This window comes from Lampetra planeri, chromosome 34 (assembly GCF_965212315.1).
Source record: "Lampetra planeri chromosome 34, kcLamPlan1.2.h2, whole genome shotgun sequence".
Taxonomy (NCBI): Eukaryota; Metazoa; Chordata; class Hyperoartia; order Petromyzontiformes; family Petromyzontidae; genus Lampetra; species Lampetra planeri.
Window position 1 is genome coordinate 10535239 of NC_136140.1, and position 27288 is coordinate 10562526.

The 27288-nt window shown below is 52.6% G+C and overlaps 1 protein-coding gene across 1 annotated transcript; it reads left to right on the forward strand.

Annotated features, from left to right (window-relative positions):
* The first annotated feature begins 234 nt into the window (after positions 1-234).
* On the forward strand, positions 235-25711 carry GRAMD4 (GRAM domain containing 4). The gene is made up of 20 exons (XM_078610721.1): positions 235-367; positions 6040-6140; positions 6842-7172; positions 8318-8417; positions 9119-9281; positions 9830-9891; positions 10270-10411; positions 13011-13036; positions 13496-13587; positions 16785-16876; positions 17982-18030; positions 18350-18424; positions 19999-20042; positions 21335-21444; positions 21718-21869; positions 23435-23573; positions 23866-23959; positions 24291-24375; positions 24935-25003; positions 25481-25711. Exons 3-20 carry the CDS (start codon positions 6858-6860, stop codon positions 25667-25669), a joined length of 1998 nt encoding a protein of 665 aa, XP_078466847.1. The 5' UTR covers positions 235-367; positions 6040-6140; positions 6842-6857; the 3' UTR covers positions 25670-25711.
* Positions 25712-27288: the final 1577 nt, after the last annotated feature.

Below are 27288 nucleotides of genomic sequence, written 5' to 3' on the forward strand. Positions count from 1 at the left end.
CGCTCTGTCCCTTCCTGCTCCCTGATTTAGACCGCCCCACTGCTCCCCTGCCCGAGTTATCGATCCCCAATGTGCCCCCTCCCCACGCCCCGTCCCTCCTCCCTCCTCCGCTGCCTCCCGGGGCTCCTCCTACCCCGAGCAGCAGCGAGACATCGACTCGACGGATTAACAACAACAAAACCACATCAGCGAAGCAGCAGCGCCATCAAGGAGGAAGCAGCAGCAGTGACAGCGACACAGCGGCCCGGGGTGGTGTCACACGACGCTTGAGAGAAGAGTTGGGAGCAGCGATTTTATCAGAGCGAGGAGGAGAGAGCGAGAAGAGGAGGAGGAGGAAGACGACGAGAGAGCGAGGAGAGATTGCAAGGTGGGTGCGGGACACCCTCGTCGTGGCGGGACCTTCAAACCGAGACATCGCAGGGACACGGAGTGGGGGGGAGTGGGACAGTGTTGTGGGGGTGGATAGGAGACGGAGGCACACGAAGGGACGGACAACGGGGCAGAGAGACGGGTCCGGGAACAGAAGGAGAGAGGGAGGCCAGGGACAGAGAGAAAACAGAGGGACACGGGGACACAGACACACACAGAGACACGGGGACACAGACACGGGGACACAGACACACACAGACACACACAGGGACACAGAGACACGGGGACACAGACACACACAGGGACACGGGGAGACAGACACACACAGACACACAGAGACACGGGGACACAGACACACACAGAGACACGGGGACACAGACACACACAGGGACACGGGAAGACAGACACACACAGACACACACAGGGACACAGACACGGGGACACAGACACACACAGAGACACGGGGACACAGACACACACAGAGACACGGGGACACAGACACACACAGAGACACGGGGACACAGACACACACAGAGACACGGGGACACAGACACACACAGAGACACGGGGACACAGACACACACAGAGACACAGAGACACGGGGACACAGACACACACAGATACACGGGGACACAGACACACACAGGGACACGGGAAGACAGACACACACAGACACACACAGGGACACAGACACGGGGACACAGACACACACAGAGACACGGGGACACAGACACACACAGAGACACGGGGACACAGACACACACAGAGACACGGGGACACAGACACACACAGAGACACGGGGACACAGACACACACAGAGACACGGGGACACAGACACACACAGAGACACGGGGACACAGACACACACAGATACACGGGGACACAGACACACACAGGGACACGGGGAGACAGACACACACAGGGACACGGGGACACAGACACACACAGGGACACGGGGAGACAGACACACACAGGGACACGGGGACACAGACACACAGGGACACGGGGACACAGACACGGGGACACAGACACGGGGAGACAGACACATACAGGGACACGGGGACAGAGGGACACGGGGATACAGACACACAAACACCAGGAACAGAGAGACACCAGGGACAGACGGACATGAGACACAGACACACACAAACACCAGGAACAGAGGGACACGGGGGCCAAGACAGTGAGACACGGAGACAGAGAGACGGTGAACAGCGACACAGGATCAGGTGAACACGGAGACGGAGAGACACACCCAGACACACACACAGACAGACACGCACCCAGACAGACACGCTGATGGTTGAGCGCAGTGACTGTGTGTTTGCGTGCATACCATTGCCCCGAGCGTCTGCTGTGAATGAATGGGGCGGTCAGCAAACCAGTCGCCAGTTTTCTGTAGTTTTGACTTTTTGTGACTTTGGCCAGAGGGCCCATCTGAGCGTGCATGGCCATGAAACCTCCTCATTCGCTCCTCAGCCTCGCACAGCGCCCGTGGCGTTGTCGTAACAAGAGGAATAACCATCATCGCTTGCAAGGCGCATTTCTTCGGTAGATTCGTCGATGCGCCACCATGCATGTAATGCAGTAAATACACAGGGCCTGCAGGGCGAAACGGAACTAAGGGGGGTAAAGTCCAGTTTAAAGAGTTTCCAGAACAAGATTCAAATGTAGCTCACGACTCCAATTGTATTATTAGCACAGGCAAAGCGATGTTTCCTGAGCTTGTGAGCTGCAGAGTGCTGGAAAAAGCCCGACCAGCCGAGGAACAGAGCCTTGACCTCGGGAGTCATTCGAGGAAGGCGGTCCGGAGATCCGAGGGACCTCCACGTTGGTGGATAAAGAGGGATCAGTTCCTGTAAACATTGCCGGGCTAGCTTCACACCGACTAGGAGACTTTCTCGACCAATATCATCCATGATAAAGGGTTTTTTTGGGGGGGTTAGATCGCGTAAATATATCCACTTCGTTCCTACCAGTATAAATGTGTCATTTTCACCCGCCACCACCCGACACAGCCAATTAGTAAGGGTTGTCACGTAAATAGAACATGACAATTCGTTACTAGTACAGCACACCGGTGTAGTGGAGAGCCAAGCCATAACATTTACAATCTGATTACGACGTTTTGCCAGTCAGCAGAAAACAGGAGGGTTTTTCCACAAATCTGACTGTTGCCTGATGAAGCTAGTTGTAATTACTGCCGAAACGTCGTACTCAGATTGTAAATGTTGTGGCTTGGCTCTCCAACACATCGGCGTGCTGTACTAGTAACGAATTGTCATGTTTTATTTACGTGACAACCCTTACTAGTCGGCTGTGTCGGATGGTGGCGGGTGAAAATGACACATATTTACGCGATCTAACAAAAAAAAAACTGCGTTATGGATTTTCGGGCTAACCCACTTGCTGCTCTATTCAAGCGTTCATGGTTTGTCTAAACTCTAAAGAGTGCGTGCGTGTGTCTGTGTGGGTTAAGCCGCGTGGACATTTAACGTGTGTTTGTGGTGACCCCCCCTGTGTTTTTTCAGAATGTACACGTCCTATACACATAGCAACAGGAACTAGTAACACTGTACAAGTGTTATAAAAGGCGACGTTTTGGACAATGGCTCTTCTTAATTTCTGTATCTCTCTGTGTGCTGCGCTTCAAACCCGGCGACCCGAGTTCGATTCCCACTCACAGCTGCCAACATCAGTGACAATTATCTGAGCCGGTTTTGGGCCTCCCCTAGGTCGATTCGGCCTCAAATGAGTACTTGGTGCGGAGAAAAAGGCGGCCCGGGCATGGTGCTGACCACCCACCCCCTCGTTTGCCGTGCCAGCCTTCATAGGTGCCCGCTACCAGCACTTGCCTCAACAGTCTATTAAGGCTACACGGGGGAATCTTTGTTTTTTGTTTTGGTTAAACCCAAAGTCACCGCGTGGGAAATGAACGTGTGTTTGTGATGACCCCCTGAGTTGGTCGTGATGAACACTTGCTGTACAAATAGCAACAAACTGGTAACGCGACAAGGACACAAAAGGCGACGTTTTTGGTAAATTCCCCTCCTTGTGTCTCCGTGTCCTACTCTGTGTTAGAAGGACCATGGGCACGAAACGTCGTCACTTATTAGATACATAAAATGTCTTGGCCTTTTTATCCCAGTGCTATTGAGGAACGTGTTGGGATAATGTCAACTTCGAAAACCGCAGGTTTTCGCCGAATGCCTACCGAGTTGGCCAGGCATGACCAGCACATCTGGAATGTGCCCAGTTCCCGGAAGCTCAGCAGGTCTGAGCCTGGATAGTTCTTGGATGGCGACCACCTCGCATCCAGCAGTCTCCCAATGCACCCAGGACAAGCAGCGTGTACGTCCACAAACACAAATAGTCAGCGGATCATTTGGGCAAGCGGGGTTATCGGTATTGTGGCGAGCCCCAGGCTCGGTTGTCTTTGTCTCCCCCAGTGATGATTTTTTTTTAGAGACACGACTTGGTACTTATTTAAGTCTCAGCTGACACTAGGGAAGGGCTAAGATCGGCGAGGACATTTACTAATAATTAGACATTACCGCACACACCGATATAAAACAAGACACTAACACACACGCAGGTTATACATTAACACACATAAAAGTAGACATCTACACGCAATGATATATTTACACAGAGTTAGACCGGAAGGACTGATGCACACATAAACAATCACACACGTACAAAACAAATCGCAGATATCCAGTACACAACCGGACACATGCAGATTACAAAAGCACAGGGACTGACTCACACGGATATGGATACGCGCACACACATGCACTCACAGATTCCATAAACACCCACACACTGCAAAACAGATCACGCCCAGGTTAGAAAAAGGTCTCTGGGTGAGTGTGTGGGAGGGAGTTTCCACCGGGACTCGTCCTATAGACCAGACGGTTGTAATGATGCCTCAAAGTGCACCTAGAATAGCACAAGTGCCATGGTGAACGGCGATTGTTGTTGGGAGGGAGTTTGTAGGGAGCGGTGGTGCAGTGGTCAGCGCACTGCGCTACGAACCTGGTGACCCAAGTTCGATTCCCGCTCATGGCCAAGAACAGTGGCGAATATCTGAACCCGGTCCTGGGCCTCGCCTAGGTCGGCTCAGCCTCAAATTAGGACCTGGTTCAATATATAAAATTGCCACTAGGTAGACAAAGGCGGTCGGGCGTGGTGCTTGTCACCCACCTCCTCGTGTGCCGTACCACCCTTCATAGGTGCTCGCAAACAGCACTTGCCCAGACTGTCCTCTCAAGGCTATACGGGAGTTTTGGGGGCTTCTTGGTGATCTCTCAATTCACAGCAAGGCTCACGTCGGTGTCTTGCAGTGCCCCCAGTCCCAGAGCGAGAGAGGGAGAGATCGTAGTGGGCAAGGCAGATTCTAGGAACTGTTAAGAGTCGCTGTTGTTGTTGTGGCTATCAGTCAGCAACTCCCTTCCTGACTGACCCCAGTTGCCCCTGTAATGGCCACAGAAATCTGTGATGCCGTTTCGCTGCCTCCGTTTCTTGCCCCATCTCTGCATCTCTTTGATCGTCTCTCGGTCTCCGCTCCAGAGGGAATTTTGTCCAGAAATAAATAAACGCACGAAGCTTTTTTTAAGTGCGCAGTTTTTTCGTGAGATTCAGAGGCGCAGGAAACCACCCAGGAGTTGGAAGGCAGCCAGAATCTGTTGGCGAAAATAATTGACCAAGCTCTGTGGCCCTCATCTGAGATATTTGGCCAACTCCGATAACGAGTGTTGATATCTGTGGGAGGAAACTGGAGTTCAAACCCATGCGTTCCTGGGGGGGGGGGCAACACAGATTAATCCACTTGCTGTCCTCCTTTTCCTGACAAGCCAGGGCATTGCGACCTCGACGGCCACGGGAAGGAGGTTTTGCAACATTTGTGTGATCCACAAAAAGACAGAAAAGCCGGAGGGGGTAGGTGCAGCGGGCAAAATAAAACTATAAGAGAAAGATGTGAGATTCAGTGAATCGGGAATGCCGGTTGAAGAAAAAAGAGACCCAATGTGGAAATTAATTCGACACCCAATCATTGCCAATAAGCTGATGAGATAGATGAAGAATGGGCGTTATTAAAGCTGGAAAGTGTCTGAGTGTCAAGACTTTCTCAGAAGGGTGCTGCGACATTGCGTTGTTTGGCCATGAAATTCATCGATGAGAGTTTGGCTTCACGTGGCAGGAAACTGGAATAAGCCGGAAAATACCCACCACGTGTACAAAGTGAACATTGAATGTTGCATACAGATGGATTCAGTAGTCCACTGCCACACAGCCATTTGCTGGCCACCTCACAGCCCTGTTGTGAATGTAATTGTCTCAGTGTCAGCACCAATACGATTCGACCATCAACTTACGGCGCACCCAATCGATTCGCTGAAGAACCCAGACATGCATTTATAAAATTTGCTGCTGTTCCAAAAAAGCCGTACGAAGGGAGTCGATGCCCCAGCACCGGCGGCCTCAGCGCCGGTGCCGCCAGCACTGGCGGCCCCGGCATCAGTGTCCCAGCGTCGGCGTCTCGGGGATGTCTGCAGAGGCTGCGAGAACCGACATCGTGGCCGTGATGTTGCTGGATATTTGGGGCTGGGATAAATATAACCGGGTTAACCATGCCGCCTCCGCATCACCCGCCTCCCCTCCCCGCAGCGCGCACTGGATGCAGACGCGCGCCTGGACGAGGCGCGCCGGGTGTGGCCGGCCCGACCGGATTCCAGCCACCCCCGGGATACAAGCACGGGCTCTCGCAGGTCGGTGGGTAGGTGTGTTGCAGCGTGGCTATGAATAGGTGGGTGCGCGGATCACGGTGTGAATGTGTGCTGTGGTAGGTAAGTGCGTGTGTGTGAGCAGGTAGGGCTGTTGGTCCGAGTGCGATAGGTGTGTGGTAAGGCATGCGGTCTAAGTGTGAGTGAGTGTGTGTGGTAGGTGTGCGGTAGTGTCGACATATTTGGGGAGCGGTGGCACAGTGTTTAGAGCGCTGCGCTACGAACACGGCGATCTGAGTTTGCAACATCGGTGACGAATATCTGAACTGGTCCTGGGCCTCCACTAGGTTGACTCAGCCTAAAATGAGTAGCTGGTGTTGTGTGTAAACGATTGGCACTGGGGAGACAAAGGTGACTGGGCGTGGTACTAGCTACCCACTCCCTCGAGTGCCGTGCTCGCTAACAGCACTTGCCCCCACAGTGTGTGAAAGGCTATACAGGAGATCTGTGTCTTGTGTCAGTGTGTGCGTGTGAGCACTTAGTGGTGCCGTGCTGTGTGTGACGTGTGAGTGGTGTTGATTGTGGCGCCGAGTGTTGTCAGGGCCGTGCGCGTCTCCGGGTGCGTGATGCTTTATAGATTTGGGCCAGTTGCCATCTCCTCACTGTATTTATATCAACACAGAATCTGTACTCGTTCGCCCGTTCACCTTCGACCCCCCAACTGATCCTCATCCCCCGGGCCACAGGAGCCGCCTGAGCACCATGCGCCGCCGACTCCGGGAGAAAATGGGCTTCCGCTCGGGGCAGTCGGCGCCCCAGGGGGTTCTGTTCGACTCCCCGTACGCGTCCGACAACGAGCTGGGCTCTGGCGAGGACGGACCCCCTCCCCAGCCTCCTCCGTCCCCCCCGCTACGCCTCGCAAAGTCGGCTGACTCCGCTGCCGTGGCTGGCGCCGCCGGCGGCGCTGCCGCCGGCGCCGCCGCCTTGGCCGGCGCCCTTCCCGCGCAGCTCTCCAGGGTGTCGCGCAGCACGCCCGACCTCCTGCACATGGAGCAGGACGAAGAGCCGGGGCGAACGGTACGGCGCGCCAATCTATAGAGTAGCGGCGGGGACGGACGGTGGTGGCGACGGTGACGGTGATTCGCGTTCGATAGGGCCGCCCTCATCACCCTCCGGGATGTCACAGAGCGCTTCGCCTCACCTCGTCGCATCCCATCTCAAACGCATTTCAGAGGCCACCCCCCCCCCCCACAGTGCGGCATAAGATAACTGGGCACCTGGTCTGCCAGCAGGGATCCGTCTGCCAGAAGGGGGCGATGATTGCTTCTGCGTAGTATAGCCAAGGGGATCCCCAGTGGCAGCTGTCCGTGTGCGGCACAAGGTGGCTCGGCACCTGGCCTGCAAGCTGGCGTTCGTCTGCCAGGAGGGTGTGCGATGATTGATGCTGCGTGTGATCCCGATGGAGTGATTTGTAACGGTGATCAATACCGAGAGGCGAAGCTACATCATTTCTCCCCCTCTATAAAACATGCACTCGGTGTATTTGTTCTACAATCGTTGAAAAGCCTTGACGACGTTAGCTTGCAACGATGGAGCTATAAATTTGTGGCACTGTAAACTAAAAAAAATCACTTGCCGAGCACATGCGATTGTTCACACGAGTCCACTGAATAATTTTGCTAAACATGCCAATATATACGCCGGTTCCGGATGCCTTCTCGAGCGCTTTCTTGTCTGTTGGTTTCCCCTGCGTCTCTGTGCGAAAGTCTGCTGCATTACAAATTCTAATTGTGCGTTTTTATAGGCGATTTGCGTGAATGACGATGTTACAGTATATGTAAATTTAAACAGTATTATTATTCTTACATACGACTGTCAGGATGTAATAGCCAGGTGTGGCAGGGTTTACTGTGGTGGAGTGGTGGTGCAATGCTTAGCTCAGTGTCTGGATAGTGATAACTGAACCGGTCCTGGCCTTTCCCAAGGTCGACTCAGCCTTAAATGCGTACCTAGTGTGGTGTGTAAACATCAGCGCCGGGGAGCGAGACGAAGCTGGCCGGACACAACTCTCGCGACAGTGGCCAATTCACGAGCCATTCCAGCCTTCATAAAGCGCTCGCTAACAGCACTCGCCCCAGTGAGCCTTAAGGCTATAAGGGGAGACCTTTATCTCTTTGAGGGTTTAACGCACGCGCGGCTACGTGTGGTTGCTGATGGTGCAGGAGACACTCGGCACTTCACAGGGCGAGCAGCTGGACAACGACAAGCTGTCCGAAGTCAAAGGTCACCTCGAGATTGCTCTTCTGGAGAAATACTACCTGCGTGAGTCTCGGCACCGCCCACGCGATGCACGCGGGCGCGTGGGTGCGGCGTGGGTGCGGCGTGGGGCGGTTGCGTGGCATGTGCCACGCGTTCGCTGGTGCGTGACGACGACTACGACTCGGATCGACGCGCCAGCGGACGTGCGCGTGGACTCGTGAGCTGCTGCCGCTCAGTCGTGTGCGCTCACGAGACCGGGGAGTGGTGGGGCAGCGGTTGGCGTGCTGCGCTACGAACCTGGCGAGCCGAGTTTCCGATTCTCGTTCACGGCCATCGTCGGTGACGAATATTGGAACAAGTCCTAAGCCTCCCCTAGGTCGACTCGGCTTTATATGAGCACCTGGTGCGGTGTGTAACCATCACCACTGCGTACGTGCAAGCATGCGTACGTGCATGCATGCGTACGTGCGTTTGATGCAGTTGATTAATTGCGGCATTGTAAATGTACACGGCTAGTTTGCCGAAAACCGGCACGATTGTTCCGCACGGATCCACTTAATAATTTGTGTAAGAGAAGCAAGAAGAATTTGTGGCAACGTTCAACACTCATTAATTCTCACTTTCGTTCAGTGCGGTTGGCTACGTACGGTGCGAAAGAAGTTCATCACACATACATAGAAATGGAGTCGGCAAAACATCTCAAACATATCCGGCCGCAGAGCTCGGGCGACGGTTGGCAGCGCCCGCTCGTGTCTCCCGCGCAGAGGAGGAGCTGCAGCGTCTGCGTGGCGACTCGGGGCTGGAGGCGAAGCTGGAGAAGGAGAAGGAGCGGCGCCGCGAGGCCGAGCGCGAACTCCAGAGGCTGCGCGACGAGAACGCGGCCGCCACCCCCAACACCGCCACTACCGCCACCACCGCCACGGTGGGGTGAGAGACCTCACTCACACCAGGCACCCCTACACGGGGGTCGGGGGGGTGAGAGACCCCACTCACACCAGGGACCCCTACACGGGGGTAGGGGGGGTGAGAGACCCCACTCACACCAGGGACCCCTACACGGGGGTAGGGGGGGTAAGAGACCCCACTCACACCAGGGACCCCTACACGGGGGTAGGGGGGGTGAGAGACCCCACTCACACCAGGCACCCCTACACGGGGGTCGGGGGGGTGAGAGACCCCACTCGCACCAGGGACTCTTCCAGAGACGCCTGCTGGGGACCCCTGTACGAAAGCCCATCAGGGCATACCACGTGTGTCTCTGTGTGTTTCCGTCTAGCTCTGTGTGACTGCGTGTGTTTCCGTGTGTCTCCGTCTAGCTATGTGTGACTGCGTGTGTCTCCGTGTGACTCCGTGTGTTTCCGCCTAGCTCTGTGTGACTGCGTGTGTCTCCGTGTGACTCCGCGTGTCTCCGCGTGTCTCCGCGTGTCTCCGTTTGACTCCGTGTGTCTCCATGTGTCTCTGTGTCCATGCTTCAGGGCTTCAGACGCAGGCAGCGCAATACCGGCGCCTCCAAAGGCAGAGGACTCCAGAGACTCAGGTGAAGCCTCAGTCGCTGCTCACCACCTCACTGCTGCTCGGTACTAGACCGACTGCTCCTCGCCACGTCACCACTCCTCACCGCCTCGCCGCTATGCACCACCAGACCGCTGCTCACCACCTCCCCGCTGCTCTCCACGCCACTCCGCACCACACTGCTCAACAGCCACACCATGCCTCACCACGCCACCCCTCCCAACACTGCTCAAAACCACGCCACTCCTGGCCACCCCGCTGTGTTGCGGTCCTCCGTGGCTTCCTGCGGTGTGGCTTGGTCTGCAAGGTTTCATTTTCCCACGGTGTGGTTGAGGTAAATGTGGCCTGGTGTTCCGGCTGCCTCCCTCTCTGCCCCCTCCCCCCACCCCGTGCGTACGAGCAGCAAATTCGGCGTCTCCACCGCGGGGGTTCCTGGGCCCGGCTCGGCTGCGCTGGCGCCGTGCGCTGACGGCCCTCTCGTCGGAGCTGGGCGCCAACCCGGATCCCCCGGCCCCGGAGCCCGTCGAGCCACTCAGCGGACGCAGGTCACCCGTGTTCTCCAACCCCCCCCTGCTTCCTCGTACTTGCCAGGCCTGTGGTACCTGCTTGGCTTCGGACGTCTTGACGAGAATCGGGTGCATTCGCCGAGCAGTTCGGGAACACGGCGCGGTGAAGTGAGGCACCGACAAATCCGTCGTCGTAGTCACCCGCCACAGGGTGCTGCGTTAGTCAAGACGCGCTCGAGTGATGTCACCGCACACTCGGTCACGATAGAGGTGCGGCCCTGCAATTGCCTGGCTCACGCCGCTGCTGGTGGAAGGCGCCTAAACCAGAGGGAGCTCGAGAAGGCCCTCGAGAGGGTATTTGCGGCCTACCCTTTCACAATGGCCAGATGTATCTTGGTAGAGATACCCCACCACGTGTGTATGTTCTTTCGCATCGTACGTAGCCAACTGTGCTAATCGCAGGTGCTGGACATGCCAAGTAACTCAACGTTCTGAACACATTTATACTGCTGAGTGAACAGGGGTGGGAATGGCGGGGGCGAGGGGTAGAGGCGGGGTGGGGAATTTCAGAAACTTGCTCCATTGTTTCTACTCCCGCTTGGGGATATCCGAAGAGGCGACCTCTGCGTTGCAAGTCCATTGTGCTCACCGGGCCACCGCTGTGGCAGCGGCAGCAGCAGCGGCAGCAGCAGCATCATCCCGCTGCCACTGACTGACATAAAAGTCTTTTGGCATCGTATTTTGCGTTAAATATAACCTCTGGACGCACAGCTCCGGGCGTGCAGCTACAAGATGGGCGCAGTTAATTTTATTGGTAGGGGACAGTGTCTTCCTTCTTGTGTGTGGGGTCGGGTGGGGGGGGGATCTGATCAGTGCAGGCGTGCTGAGGATGCGCACTGTGACAGCCATGTCACGATGATGATAGCGTGACGAGGCGGCCGCGTGGCTCGGCGGTGCCGTGTCACATCGGGTCACCAGCCCTGCTGACATCATGCCACCGAAGCCTCGGCAGTCACCAGTCATTGAAGCAGGTTTATTTTTTTTATTCCAGTGTAGTGAGTGAAACGATTGTCTCAGCTGTGTGACCAATACGATAATAGTTATTGTCTAAGTCTTGTCATCATCATCGGCAGCCATATGTATGTACGTTGAACTTTTTCGCACCATACGTAGCCAACCGTGCTAAAAGCTGTGGTCAATCCACTGCTGGATGAAGGCCTCCCCAAGCCACCGCTGCCACCTCTCACCAACCTGCCACGTCATATTACACCCAGCACCTGGAGCTGTCATCGATGAGTGTATTAATTATTTGATTGAACAAGGGTTGACTTTCTATGACCAATGAAGAGCAACTGTTAGTCACTTCCTGTATTGGACACATGTTTTATGATGCAATTATTTAATTGGGTTTTCAAGTGCAGTGAATTGGTTGTCCCAGCCTCGTCGTCAATAAATGCAAATTATGTTATTATTTATTAAAAAAAAATGTATTATAAAAATGTAATTAAAATATTATCACAGTCCATTATTACAAAATAAAAGTTACCATTCAAATAATGATTGAAAATTAACTGGTTGGTCCCTGCCATGTCACCAGAAATAGCACATTAATAATCACTGAACAGAGTGGAACGACGTGGACGTCCGGAATGGATACCACATTCGAGACCCAAACATTGCATCTCCTGGCTTTCACATTCTTCTTCCTCGATGACACCAGTGGTGTGACCATCAACCGCAGCAGAAAATCAACCGCAGGCCTTATGCGCACATCACTTCCATGAATGGGAAAATTAAATACAAGCCACAGCAATGTGATTGGGGCCATTCAACCCAATTTGTGGCCCGCATAGTAAGCTCACTGTGGTCTGCCCCACTTCAACAGAGGAGGAACAGCAAACCCACACTCTCTCTCTCTCTCCTGAAGGCCTCTCCTCGTGCCCAGTAAAGCTTTCCATTGGCATTCAGTGCCTGAACATGTTGCTGCCATCGTGCGCAGAAATAGAATATTCACTTTAAGTTTGCTTTTCATTTTAACCAGCAGCGGCATTCCCAGCTCTGGAGGACCAAACCCTTAAGTTTCATTGCCGTGCAACGAGCATCGCCATAGGAGGGCATGTGGGAAGATGTGGCCCCTCGAGCGGGTGAAGGGGGCTCAGAAGTAGTTCTATGAAGCATTTTTCCAGAGGCTGTTCTCTAACACGGGGTGCTTAATGAATGAGCTCTGAATGAAACACACCGTCAGCATCACAGCGTGCAAATGGAATGTTGGGACAATGTGATGATAGGGTGATGTAGTTGCAGAGTGCGCCCTCTGACCAAATCACCCGTGACGCGCCACAGTCCTTTTGGACTTCAGAAGCTAAGCAAGGTTGAGCCTGGATAGTGCTTGGCGGGGCGACCACCATGGAGAAAACTGGTGCAGTCGGCATTGTGAGCAGCAGAGGGGCAGAGCGGGCAAAATGGAATGTTCTGCTGTACTCCATCGACTTTCACGTACCTGCACTGACCAGCGCGGTGACGTATGGCCTAGCGGTGTAGATAGGCCCTCGTCCTGTAGTGGATTGACAAACGTGTACAGGTGTGGTTGAGGTGTGGCATTGCTCGATGGTGACTCCGTTGTGTTTGACGCCCACAGGCTCACTGAAAACATGCGGAGAGTGCGTAAGTAGCTTTGCCTCTCGGCACAAGACGCATACACCAAAGACAAAGACCCCCCGTGTAACCTGACATAGACTATTAGGGCAAATGCTGTTAGCGAGCACTTCGGAAGGCCAGCACAGCACACGAGGGGGCGGGTGGCCAGCACCACACCCGGCTGTATTTGTCTCCCCAGTGGCGATGTTTACACACCGCTCGAGGTATTCATTTGAGGTTGAGTCGACCTCGGGGAAGTCCAGCACCGATTAAGATAATCGTCAATGCTGTTGGCCGTGAGCGGGAATTCGGGTCACCGGGTTCATAGCGCAGCGCGCTAACCACTACACTACCGCTCCCCCCCAGCGCTACTCGAGCGCACACACACACACGCATCTTCACTGATTTATGTTTCACAGACGCTGGTGTTTGCCTAGATGAGCGCGGCTCACTCGTTGTACCCGTGCGTGTGCTTGTGTGTGCCAGGCCGAGGTTTTAAGCCGGTGTCTCTCTTCATGCGCAACCTCAAGGCACTCTCCGTGTGGCAGTCCATTTACACGTCCGCCATCGCGTTTGTTGTGTGTACACGCACGCACAGATGTGCAAGCACACTCACACGCACACAGACAAAGATCCCCCGTATTGCCTTTAACAGACTGTTTGAGCAAGTGCTGTTTGCGAGCACAAGGCCGTCACGACACACGAGGGCGTGGGTGGCCAGCACCACGCCTGACTGACTGCCTTTGTCTCCCCAGTGCTCAAGTTTTATACTTGGCACCAAGTACTCAATTTAGTCTTAATTTTGGAGCTTTCGTGACTGCAGGAATTATTCTTTGGTTCTTTGAGTTGACCTAGGAGAGACTAGGCCGGGTTCAGATATTTGTCACAGATGTTGGCCGTGAGCAGGATTCAAACTCGGGTTATCAGGTTCACTAACCGCTACATGACCACTTCCTGCACACAAAGAGAAAGATCCCCCATATAGCCTTACCATACTGTTGGGGCAAGTGCTGTTAGCGAGAACCTATGCAGACCGGCACAGTACACGAGGGGGTGGGTGGCCAGCACCACGCCCTTTGTATCCCTAGTGGCGATTACTTTTACACACTGCACCAGGTACTCATTTGAAGCTGAGAAAGTCTAGGGCAGGGGTCAGCAACCTACGGCTCCGGAGCCGCATGCGGCTCTTTACGGGCTGCTTCTTGACGATATGTACGTATGTACAGTATGTACTCAGATGCATTGCGGCTCTTGAAATACTGAATTTTGTACTGAATTGGAAAGAAATGGCTCTTCTTGTTATTTTGGTTGCCGACCCCTGGTCTAGGGGATGTCCAGGACTGATAAAATAAAATCAGTACTGGTGTTGGCCGTGAGTAGGAATCCAACTCGGGTTGCCGGGTTTGAAGCGCAGAGCGCTAACCGTTTCTGCACACATACACGCACTCGCACACATAAGCAGAAACACACACATGCATTAACGTGCACTCATGCACACATGCACAACAACAACAGCTGCCATTCGCCACCAAGCGCTGCTGATGCCACTACAGCGCTTGTACCAGGCTATGTGCACTTTGAGGCCACTTGAAGTGTTAAAGGCTCGCTGATAGGTGGTCACGCTACAGGCCCATGTGCCATGGGTTGACTGACTGAGATGACTGGCAGATGCACCACCTGTGTTCCCCACAATTACACCTCGTCGCGTTTTAGCCGCCCTCCGTTGTCGCTTGAGGAAGACTGCCTCCAACTGCCCAGAAGCAGCAGCATCCTTCACGAGCCTCCTACACAAACACGGGCGTGCACCCCCCCACACACATGTATTTGCACAAATACATATCCCCCATATAGCCTCGATAGTCTGCTGGGGCATGCAATGCTATAATAAGCACCCATTGAGGTCGGCACGGCGCACAAGTGTGGATAGAACCACACCAACGACGCCACCCAGGGCAGATGTTTACTCACACGGTGACCGATACTCATTTTAGGCCCAGGACTCATTGTGATGTCACTCGGCACTGATGCTCGCCATGTGGCTGGGAATCAAACTCGGGTGGCCAGGTTTGTGGTTTGTCGCCCACTGTGCTAACCACTGTCTCACCAGTCGGGCTGGCGAGGGGCTGGTGGTTATGTGGGAGCTCTTTATCTTCCTTGGCCCATAAATACACACCCGGACACGAGCACACACACACACGCACGTACACACACGGCAAACTCGGTTCACATGCCTATATTTAGGTTATTACTGCCATCTGATATCGTTTCCCATGATAAGTAAAGTGCAGTGTTCCTAGGTAACCACTTCGACATTCTCGGTCTAAACCCAAGGGTTGTTGTCAGCTGTAACTTCCCACTTTTCTGCAAAATTTTCCTCATTTCTCCCATTCCTTCCTCTTCCCCCAGCTGCTCTGTCCAGTAGCGACCTCCGACCTCTTGCGATGCCGTCTTACTGCCGCCGTCTCTTCCGCTGTCTCCTCCCACTGCTTCTCTTCCCTTCTCTCGGTCTCCGCTCCTCGGTAGATTTCGTGTCCCGTCAGCTGTTCTCTTGATGCATGCTGCCCATGTCCGCTCGATCTCTTTCGCTTTTACCGGTGACCCCTGTTCCTTCCCTCGTTTCTCCGTTCTTTCGCCTTTCTCTCTGACTTCTTCATGACATTCGTGCTCTGAATAAAAGCAAAAGCAATATCGGAAAAATGAGAACAACAACACCCTAACTACAGGTGAACAGTTATCCCTGTCAGTGTCTGGAGTTTGGTGTGCATGCCATGTGGCTTGTGTGGTCCGTGTGTGTGTGCGGTATGTGCTAGGTAATATATGCGTGCCATATGATGTGTGTGTGGTGTATATGTAGTGGGGAGCGGTGGTGTAGCGGTTAGCGCGCTGTGCTACGAACCTGGTGACCAGAGTTTAGTTCCCGCTCACGGCCAACACCAGTAACGATTATCTGAATCCGTCCTGGGCCTCCCCTAGCTCAACTCAGCCTCAAATGAGTACCTGGGGCAGTGTGTAAACATCGCCACTGGGGAGACAAAGGCGGCCGGGCGTGGTGCTGGCCACCCACCTGCTCGTGTGCTGTGTTGGCCTTCACAGGTGCTCGCTAACAGCACTTGCACCAACAGCCTATTAAGGCTATACAGGGGGATCTTTGTTTTTTTGTATATGTAGTATGTAAAAACTAAATCATGAATGTGTTTTCTTACGTGTGGTATGTGCCGTGCAATACATATGGGTGTGTGGTGCGTGCCATGTGGTGATCACGTGGTGTGTGTATGCCATCTGCAGGTATACATGTATGCTGTGTGGTGTGGTAGGTGCCATGTGGTGATCACGTGGTGTGTGTGTGTGACGTCTGCAGGTATACATGTATGCTGTGTGGTGATCACGTGGTGTGTGTGTGACGTCTGCAGGTATACATGTATGCTGTGTGGTGTGTGTGGTACGTGCCATGTGGTGATCACGTGGTGTGTGTGTGTGACGTCTGCAGGTATACATGTATGCTGTGTGGTACGTGCCATGTGGTGATCACGTGGTGTGTGTGTGTGTGTGTGACGTCTGCAGGTATACATGTATGCTGTGTGGTGATCACGTGGTGTGTGTGTGACGTCTGCAGGTATACATGTATGCTGTGTGGTGTGTGTGGTACGTGCCATGTGGTGATCACGTGGTGTGTGTGTGTGTGACGTCTGCAGGTATACATGTATGCTGTGTGGTGTGTGTGGTACGTGCCATGTGGTGATCACGTGGTGTGTGTGTGTGTGTGTGACGTCTGCAGGTATACATGTATGCTGTGTGGCAAGGCTGGGCTGTGCCAATGTTCCTGCTCTTCGCCATTATTCGACTCTCACTCAACTACCTCATAGCCAAGTGAGTTGGGGCAAGGACTGTCAGTGAGCACCTCGCGATGCTGGTGTGGCACAACAGCGGGTGGTGTGGTCACGGTTCCCGCCCGGTCGCGTTTCCCCTCTTGGCGGTAATGGTTTTACACTCCCCACCAGGTACTCGTTAAAGGCTGAGGCTATAGACGATGAACTATTTTTATTTTACCAGGTCATGCCCACTGAGCTATATAGCTCTTTTTCAGAAACGACCTGGCCACAAATGATTGCTCAACGAAGTGGCTTATCATCACGTGGACATTTATAGCAGCCAAATACCCTTAAACGCGTGTTTCTAAATGTGGAGGAAAAAAACCGGAGGACCTGGAGAAAAATCTATGCCACCACGGGGAGAGAGACATGCAAACTCCAAATATACAGGCGTCTGGGTCGGGATCGAACCCATGACCTTCTGTATCACCAGGCGAGGGAGTTAACATCTCGCCACCGTGGCACCATCTTGCCACCATGACGAGCCAACCTAGGGCAGGCCCAGAATCGCGTCAGATTTCACTCACCACCGATGTGAGCTGTGGCCATGAATTGAGCTGTGATTGCTGGCGTTCGTACCGTAGTGCGATAACCACGACGCTACTGATGCCAAAAAACCCACGTCTACCCTTAACAGCATGTTGGGGCAAGAGCTGTTAGCGAGCACCTATGCAGGCCGCAAGGGTCACAAGCGATTTGGGTGGCCAGCACTATGCCTCGCTGCATTGTGTTAGATACACTATACCAGGTAGCCATTTAAGGCTGAGTTGACCTTGGGGCGGTCCAGGGCCCGGTCAGTAGCGCAGGGCACTAACCACTCCACTACCGCTTCCCCACACGTGCATTTCCATATTCACGAACGTGCTTCCATGCATTCACATGTGTCCTGTTCGTTAATTTGTCTTCAGACTTGTTAATTAATTTTTTCTCTATGTGTGCGTGTGTTGTGTGTATGTGTTTGTGTGCGTGTATTCGTGTACGTTTGTGTGCGTGTGCATGTGTTTGTTGTATGTTCGCGTACGTGTGTGCGCGTGTTCTTGTGTGTGCTGGTGTGCATGTGCGTGCGTGCGTGTGTCTGCATGTCTCTGCGTGTGTGTGAGCAGGGGCTGGAAAATCCATTGGAGCATCGTCCCCACTCTGGTGACACCTGAAGTGAGCCCCAGCAGCTTCTCACAGAGATGATGGGGAGATGGGGACACTGAGACAGACACACGCACTGTTGGCAAGTGGTACCTGAATAAGTCCTGGGTCACCCGTAGGTCGACTCAGCCTTCAATGAGTACCCGGTGCAATGTATAAACATCAGCATTGGGGAGACAAAGGCCACATCACGCCCTCACGTCTACATACAGATTCTAATATAGATGTGCCGTGCCGGGCTTAATAGGTGCTCGCTAACAGCACTTGCCCCAACAATCTGTTAAAGGTTTACACGGGGGATATTATTGTCTGTTGCGCTCATGTGTTTCAGCCCGAGGTGCCGCGGGACGATCTCTCGGTCACGGAGAAGTTCCAGCTGGTCCTGGACGTCGCTCAGAGAGCGCAGGTAAGACCTCCGGCGTCGGACCGAACGTCGCCACGGCAACATCGGCACCCCGCGCCGCCCACGACCTAACGGTCCCACACCTTACAGCTGGCCGATCCGATTAGTTCAGAAATTCACTACAGCAGTCATTCGATTAATAGTGCCATCGGTTAACGGTTTTTGCGGTTAACGTTTAATGCCCCCCATAGGATCCCCATGGTTTCGACTGACATTATTTTGATTAACGGTAATGTGATTACATTATGCACGTGGGTACCAATTTCGGCCAATCCGAGCGCCCGTAAGTGGGGATGAGCCATGCCCTCAGCCAATCAGCGATGCCCATTTATGAGCGTTTAGACCTCGACTGGACTTGCTTACATTATTAGGTTTTCTGTTTTGGCAGTGGAAACGGCTCTCTTGCAGACTCGGTGATTTGTGCTTATTTAAAAATGGAATTCCTCTATTCAATTAACAGTTATTTCGGTTTGCAGTAGTTTTTGTGGAACGGATGAAAATCGTTAACCGAGGGACTTCTGTACTCTGTTCAGAAGAAGCTCCCCAGCATCATCGTCATCGCCATCACGATCCATGGGCAGATAGCCCATAGTAGGTGTCCATCACATTTCGTAATTTGTTGCCGCTATCCTCTGTCTTGCACCAATACGCTTACGCAGTGATACATCGTTCTGGTACCAACCTCTTATGTCGTCGTCGTCGAGCTGTAAGTGCCCAGCACGCGGGGCGAAACGTCGGACGTCGCACCGAACAACACGCGGTCCGACCCGACAACGCGTGGGAGAGATGGCAGCACAATAGCGGCAGTCAATCGCTCGGCTAAACAACCGATAGCACGAAATCTTTTAAAATAATAACTGACCGACTCTGCGCCTACGCATGCCCCCGGACAGGAGGTGACGGCTGGACGGTGGGGCGAGGGGGGAGGGCTTTGTTGGCATCATCGGCATCGTGACCAACCTCGTCACGCTGGGCATGGCTTGTAGTAGGGGGTTTCCCTCTTTCGGGAGACAGCTTGTGTCCACGGCAGGGGTGAAAATGGACAGGAGTGACCTTGAACACCTTGGTGGCAGTGAAGATTTGGACCCAGAAGGAACCAGGGACAAATGTGTATCGGCGAGTAATCTAGGGGTGTATATAGTTATACAACTTTCAAGTATCCATCCGTCACGCTCTGGATCTCACGAAAGCTACGTGGGAGGAAAATATATGTAATACAATTGTGTAAAGGGTCTAGAAATATACTTAACAAATAGGTAACATTGCTTTGTTATTTTCAATGAATGCGCTGACACAGGCAAAACTATTTAAATTTACAAGTCAATGCTCATGTCCACCTCCCCCACCCCTTGCGTCCAGATCTAGCGAAGGGTTGGGGGGGCATTGATGAGCGCCCTCAGTAATTTATTCCCATTTCCAGCCCTGGCCGGCATCCACCTTCTATGAAGTGGCCTGATTAATGGACCACACAAGCAGTCATTCAGTTTTTCGTCGATTGATCATCATCATAACAGACCCAGCTCTCAGTGACGCTTCAACCACCGCAATCGAGCACGACGCTGTCTGTGCGTGTGCAGAACCTCTTCGGCAAAGTGGCTGACATTCTAGAGAAGATTAAAAAGTAAGTGGCTCTTCCCTACCTTCTGCCCCTGCCCCCCATGAACTCGTGACCTCACCTCCCCACCTCGCGTCGTCTCACTCTAGCGCTGCTCTCCATTGTAAGTTCGGATCAAGTTGAGTTGATTCACGTTCACGAATTAGATGCATGACGTCGCCGTGACAAGGCCCATATGTACGCGTATATGTTGAAATTATTTCGCAACCGTACGTAGTAATAATAATAGCCTCTAATTTATGAAGCGCCTTTCATATTGAAGCGCTGTACGTGAAAATAAAACTACACTCACAAAGATACAATCTAAGCGAGATAGAAAGCTGATAACAATATCAGTGACGACTCTCGAATTTACAATAAAATGAACTATGATGAAAGCGAAGAAGAATAATAATAATAATAATAATCATTGCAGAGTAGTAAAATAAGATAACAGAATTGGTTTTGAAATATTAAGTTACAGGGATGTCCTGCAGTACAAATAGGTGACTTTTAAGACTGTGATCTAAAAAGTGACATACAGACTCGGAATCCCTGATGGGTTCCACAACTGCGGGGAGCCTGGCCGCAGAAGGCTCCATGTCTCATGTAGATCATCATCACAGTCTTGTCTTTGGAATGATGAGTAAATCAGCTGACCTGAGCGTAGCCAACCGTGCTGATCGGTGGTGTGGCCTCGTGTCGTCGGATCCTCGGCGCCTGCTCGGCAGGGTTGGGCCTGTACAGCGGTGGGATGGGCCACCGCCGCTTACTGTGGTCCGGTCGCTGGAGGTTGCTGCGGGGGGGGGGGGGGCTACGTTATGGGCAGCAGAGGGCGGCGCAGAAACACCCATTGCTGTACTTCACTTGTATGGTCCCACGTTCATTTCCCCCCCGCCTTCACCAGCCCCCACTGACCAGTCTGGTGAAGTATAGTCATATAACCCCCCCTCCCTCTCGCCGTGATCCAGACTCAGAATCTTTATTTATCCTGGAGCACGGGGAGGCCCTCCATCCAGCAGTGGATTGACAAATGGGCTGTTATTAGCAAGAGCACTCTGTCAAAGCGATAGAGGCCTGGTTATTCATGTTATTTACCAATAATTCTCAACAGCAACAACAGTAACAACACATAGTGAGTTTGTGTGAATATGAACGGCGCATCCGGACTTCATATCCCAATGTGCACAAACCGCGAACACCTGTTTCACGCTCTCAAGCTTGTCCTCTGTGTGTCTCTCGCTGCGTTACCTCTGACCGTCGTGTCCATGATTTTGTGACCGGTGTCCATCACCCCGTGGCACTGTCTGTTCCATTAGTCTGCTCATGTGGGCCGACCTCGAGGCCACCCGGCAACTCTACCGGGTCTTGTGGATCGCGTTCGTGGCCTCCAGCATCCTACCCGCACCCCTTCTCTGGACCCTATTCGGTAATTCACGCCGCAACGTACGCACACGGATGGGTAGGGGCCCCCCCGTTTCAACCCTGTTGGGGCAAGTGTGATGAGCGCGAACCCCACACGTTACACCGAGCGATGGCACAGTGCTGAGCTGACTGTGCTGTGTGTGCCCCCATTTTCACATGTGTTGTGCCCACGTGTTCCCGTGTGTCGTGTCCACGTGTTTCTATCCGTCGTGCCAGCGTGCATCGTACCTGCTTGTCCCCCCCCTTTCATTTCCATGCCTGCACCCGTACGTGGCAGGGCTTGGCCTGGGCGTGCGCGCATTCCTCGTGGCGCCCGTGTTCCACCGCTTCCCCAGCATCCGGCTCAAGTACGACACGGCGCGGCGCCTGTGGCAGCAGCTCCCCACGGACGCCCAGCGCAACGAGCGCCCCGCTCTCAGCACGCACAGGGTGCGCACGCACGTACACATGCATGCACGCACACACGCGCACGCACAAACTGACGCCCCCACAGTTGCGATTAATTCAGTGGCAGATCCAAGGGGGAGATAACATATTGCATGTCTTTTTTAATAATTATTAATATAGGGGGCCCTAATTGAGAAGATTGACATTTTGCCCCCCCACCCCTCGAGAAGTTTCTGGATCTGCCTCTGGATCACGGTTGTGTGGGTCGCTGTAGTGTAGTGGTTGGGCGCACTGCGCTTTGAACCTGGCAGCCGGAGTTCTATTCCCGCTTACAGTCAATATTCGTGAAAATTTTATAAACCAGGCCTGGACAACCCTTAGGTCGACTCTATGTATGGTGCGCATGTATAATTTCCAAAAATATTGGATGGTTCTTCTTGGTTCTTTCGGTAAAGTCACGTAGAAGAAAACCAGGTCCGTCGAGGCGACAGAGTCTGACTCTGTCGCCTCGACGGACCTGGTTGTCACCTGAGGACGGCTGCTTGCGTTGTGGCCGAAACGTCGTGAGAATTATTTTATTGTGTTTTATTTTTATTATTTTATTACTTCCCTTCTACGTGACTTTACCGAAAGAACCAAGAAGATGAATCCCTGCAGTCACGAAAGCTTAAAATCAAAATTATTGGATGGTTGTTGTAAGATTTCTATGTGGTGTGAATATATGGATGTGCAATGTTGTTATTTTATATATCACAGTTGCTGAGGACAGGCCCAAATGACGCAAAGAAACAGCAATATTGAGGGTATAACAGATAAGAGTTAATACGGTTTTGGAATTGAGCATGGTTATGAGAACTTGGGAAGAGAGAGACACGATGGTAGGACTGTACGGTTTCCATGTGGAGCGGGTGCATAGTTTGTACGTATGTGCCGTACGTAGTCAACCGTGATAATCGCAGGTGCGGGTGCATCGCACAAACCCAATCACTATCTTCGCTCGGCCGACTCCTTGGCATCTTCCGCACCCAACATCCGCTCCGGTCGACTATTGCTGGTCGCTTGGGTCAGTCGCCGTGCCCTCCAACCCTCCGGAACTCACTCCCCACTCATCGTCGGCTCTCTTCCAACTCCTCCTCACTAACCCACCTTCAAGCCTCGACTTAAAACTCATCTCGCAATCAGAATATTCATTCATATTGGAGGAATCCAAAGAGCTATGAAGCTCTTTTTTTAGATATCCAGTAGGGGCACGGGGTCAGAACGTTACAACAACAACAATACGAAACATGATAAGAGTGCAAAGTGTAGGACAGGTAAACAAATGTCCAATAGGCATTGATTTGACCGACCGTGCGATCCACCCTCCCTAGTTCTCGCTTTCCCCCTGCTCGGAGTCCAACATGTACTCTTCCAACTACGCGGCGCTTTCCAAACGTCGGGTTACATGATTTAGCGGCTTACAGATTAAAGTTGTCATTGTGGTTGTTGTCATTCTATAAGGTGGTGGGGAGGTGGGGGTGGGGCGTACGTTTTCGTAATCGGCCGCACGTTGGCGAGAGCTGTCCCCCCCCGCCCGCTCATCGTCGCCCTTTGTCCCTCACTCGCAGGGTGGTGGCGGTCACCTGGGCCGCAGCAGCAGCGCCCAGGGCCTACTGGGTTCAGGCAGCGCCGAGGAGGCGTCGGACCCCCGCCGTCGCTCGTTCCACGCCGTCTTCAGCCTCCCCGATTCGGAGCGCCCGCTGCCCGGTACGCGACTTCGGCGTGCGCCGGGGGGAACTCGGCACGGTGGGAGTCGTGCCGGTCTCTTGGATTCCGGGCGGTAGATTGACGCAGGGGGTTGTGGATCAAATAAAGCGCGGCTTGGGTTCGGGGAGTGACAGGAGCGCGCGAGCGGTTTTTTCGCGACGTGCACCGCTGGGCAGGAAGTGCGGTTTCCTCGGGCACCAGCAGTTAAGGCGCGTGGAGATGGTCACGGTGTCTGCGTCTCCTCTCTCTTCCTCCTCCTTGCCCCCCCCCCCGTCCCACCACCACTGCCCAGTGTGTGAGGGCGGGTGGAGGTGCTGCCTGATCCAGCGAGACCGCAGGATCTCCTCCGACTACATCCGCAGTGGCTTCCTCTACGTCACGCCGAAGTAAGCCAGCGCCTGCACCCACCTACGCCCCCCTACGCCCCCCTACACCCACCTACACCCACCTACACCCCCCTACACCCACCTTCGTCCACCTTCGCCCACCTTGAACCACCTATATGAGATGAACTCTCAGTTACAGTTGTCTTCGAGTCCTGCTAAAACTACGTGGCTCTCCATCTATTTCGGATGAACCAAACGCATAGCTTTCATTTCTATTAATTGGAGTTCTCATAAACGAGTGTGATACTGGACGAGTCGCCGTGTATCCATTGCTTACGGTGTACCGTGTGCCAAGATCTGAGCTCAGTGTTGCGTGTGTCATCTTCTGCAGCTACCTATGCTTTGAAAACACCAGGTCGGTATCTTCCAAAAAGAACAAAGTTATCAGCCTCAAGTCCATCACCGAAGTACAGAAGGTACGGTGCCGTGGTGTCACGGTCAACGCGCTGCACTATGAACCCGGCGACCCGAGTGCGATTCTCGCTCACGGCCAACATCGATAACGAATTTCCGAACTGGTCCTGGTCCTCCCATAGGTCGACTCAGCCTCAAATGATTACCTGGTGCGGTGTGTAAACATCGCAACTGGGGAGGCAAAGGCGGCCGGGCGCGGTGCTAGCCACCCACGCCCTCGTGTGCCGTGTTGCTCTTCATAGGAGATCACTAACAGCACTTGCCCCAACAGTCTATTAAGACTATACGGGGCATCTTTCTCTTTTGGTGGGGTGGTGGTGCAGTGGGAAGAACGCTACGGTTAAAACCCAACCACCAGAATTAAATTCCCAGCCATGGCTAACATTAGTAGCATCTGAACTTGCGTTGTGCCCCAGCAAACATCATCACTGTGGATACAAAGGCTGCCGCACATGTTGCTGGTCACATCACCTTCTTGTGCACTGTTATTGTGCATATCAGCACTTGCCCCAACAGTCTGTGTTGGCTACACAGAGAGATCTTTGTCTTTGTGTGATCCAGTACAAGGTGCTGTCTATGCTGCCTGGGGCTGGCATGGGCATCTCCATCAAGACCCCGGACACGGTGAAGGTAAGAACGGGAGTAATATTTTATTGCCACTGGAAGTTCGGCAAAGCACAAAAACAACACAGTAATGAACACGAAACAAAATCGTATATCAACAGGAAAGTGATATGGCATTAACCGCCAGGTCATGAAAATTACTTTTTTTATAATTTCACGTTGTAAAAAAGTCACATCGTCTCGTGAAAAGATTAATATCACGGCGAGATGTTAACTACCTTTCCAGATATACAGGAGGTCGTGGGTTCGATGCCGACCCTGACAACACCTATATATTTGTAGTTTGCATGTCTCTCTCTCCCCGTGGTCACGTGTATTTTTCTCCGGGTCCTCTGGTTTTCCACTCCATATTTAGAATTGGCCTTCCCCCGCACCTCTGATTAGCACGGTTGGCTACGTATGGTGCGAAAAAAAGTTATACATACGTACGTACGACCCTAGTTTACGCGCTGTGTGTGTCGTGATCGCCCCGTGCGCGCGCAGCCCCTGATCTTTGGAGCCATGGTGCACCGCGACGACGCCTACGACGCCATCATGGAGCAGTACTCGCGGATTGGCTCGCCCCCGCCTCCACCCCCGCTGCCCCCCCCACACGGACCCTCCGCCGCCGGCATTAAATTCGACGGGTCGGCATCGCCGCACACCTTGCCAAAGACTGCTTGTAAAAAGTGACCGTGCATGAGGATGGTGTTTTAAAATACACGTACGATTGTACTCCTTCGTGTGTCGGTGTCATCTGTATACCCCCCATATCGTTTCCGATTTCAATCGCCAGTTTTTTCCCGATTGTGCTTTCGGAGTTGTGTTGTGAGGCAAAGAATCCATTGGGAAATCTCGCATAGAAACCCGGTTACAGCGAACAACACGAACAGAAAAATCCAAAAACATTGTACATGTTCAAGTTGCAAATGGCAAGGCCCATGCATCGATTAGAGAATGGACCATGGAAGAGGCTATCACAGAACTACCTCGAAGAGCCCTTCAAGTGTCCTCGAGTCCACACCAAACTAAACTATAAACTATTATTATTTTACCAGGTAAGGCCCATTGAGCTACATAGTTATTTTTCAGAAGCGACCTGGCCACAAATTGTAGCCCAATGAAGTGGCTGATCATGTAAAAATATATAGCAGCCAAATACTCTAAACACATGTTTCTAAATGTGGAGTGAAAAACCGGAGAACGCAAAGAAAAATCCACAAGACGGCTGGGAGAGAGAACATGCAAATTCCAAATGGACAATCGATTCCACGACCTCCTGTATTCCAGGCGAGGGAGTTAACATCTTGCCACCACGACCCGGAAAAAATTAACCCGTAAAAACAAAGTTTTTCACTATAAATCCTTTATATGCGTGGCGGCTAGAGTCCTCTCGTCCTCTGGCTTGAGATGCCTGCCACCTATGGGTGACATGATTGCCTGCCACCATTAAGCAATTGGTAGTTAAATATAATTAATTTTTTCCTAAAAAGTGTTAAATTTTGGAAAAAAAATTTCACGAAAATAAATTGTCACGCACAACGAGTCTGTGCAAAATGTCAGCTCGATTGGATCACGGGAAGTGGGTTAAAAAACGACCGAAAGATTTGCACGGTCGTAAGCGCGCAAGCAAGCAAGCAAGTGAACTTAATATAAAGGATTTAAAAATACTTATGAAACCAGCACACCACATCTAGTATACATATCGCAATGTTCGTAGCTGCTCGTGCCGTGCCAATAAATGGAATATTTCCATTGAAACCTGCAGCCACCTGAGATCAACATCACCGCTTCATCTCAGCGCAGGGGCACAGCCACGCTTTGAAATGTTGCGTGCCATGAAGGGCCATTTCCCGAAACGATGCCTACTGACGAATTTGTCGAGTGCTTTTGGAAGTTGGACAATGTTCTACTTACAATTCCTGGCGGTTACTCCTTTTTATGACAGATGCAATATTACTAAAAACGTGCCCCGTGGGAAAGGTAAGCGCATTCAGCTTCACATTTAATTTAATACACAGCTTTCTATTTATGCAAAGCTATTACTTTTATGGATGTGTGTGTGTGGTAACTACTGCATGTGTGCTTTCTGAATGTGTATATTGCGATTGCGTGTTTTTGCTGTGAATATATGCTTCCTGACTGAATTGTGCGTGTGTGTTAACTGTGATTGTGGTCTGTGTGTGTGCTCACTGTGATTGTGTGTGCTGTGATTGTGTGTGCTGTGTGTGTGCTAACTGTGATTGTGTGTGCTGTGTGTGTTAACTGTGATTGTGTCTGCTGTGTGTGCAGTAACTATGATTGTGTGTGCT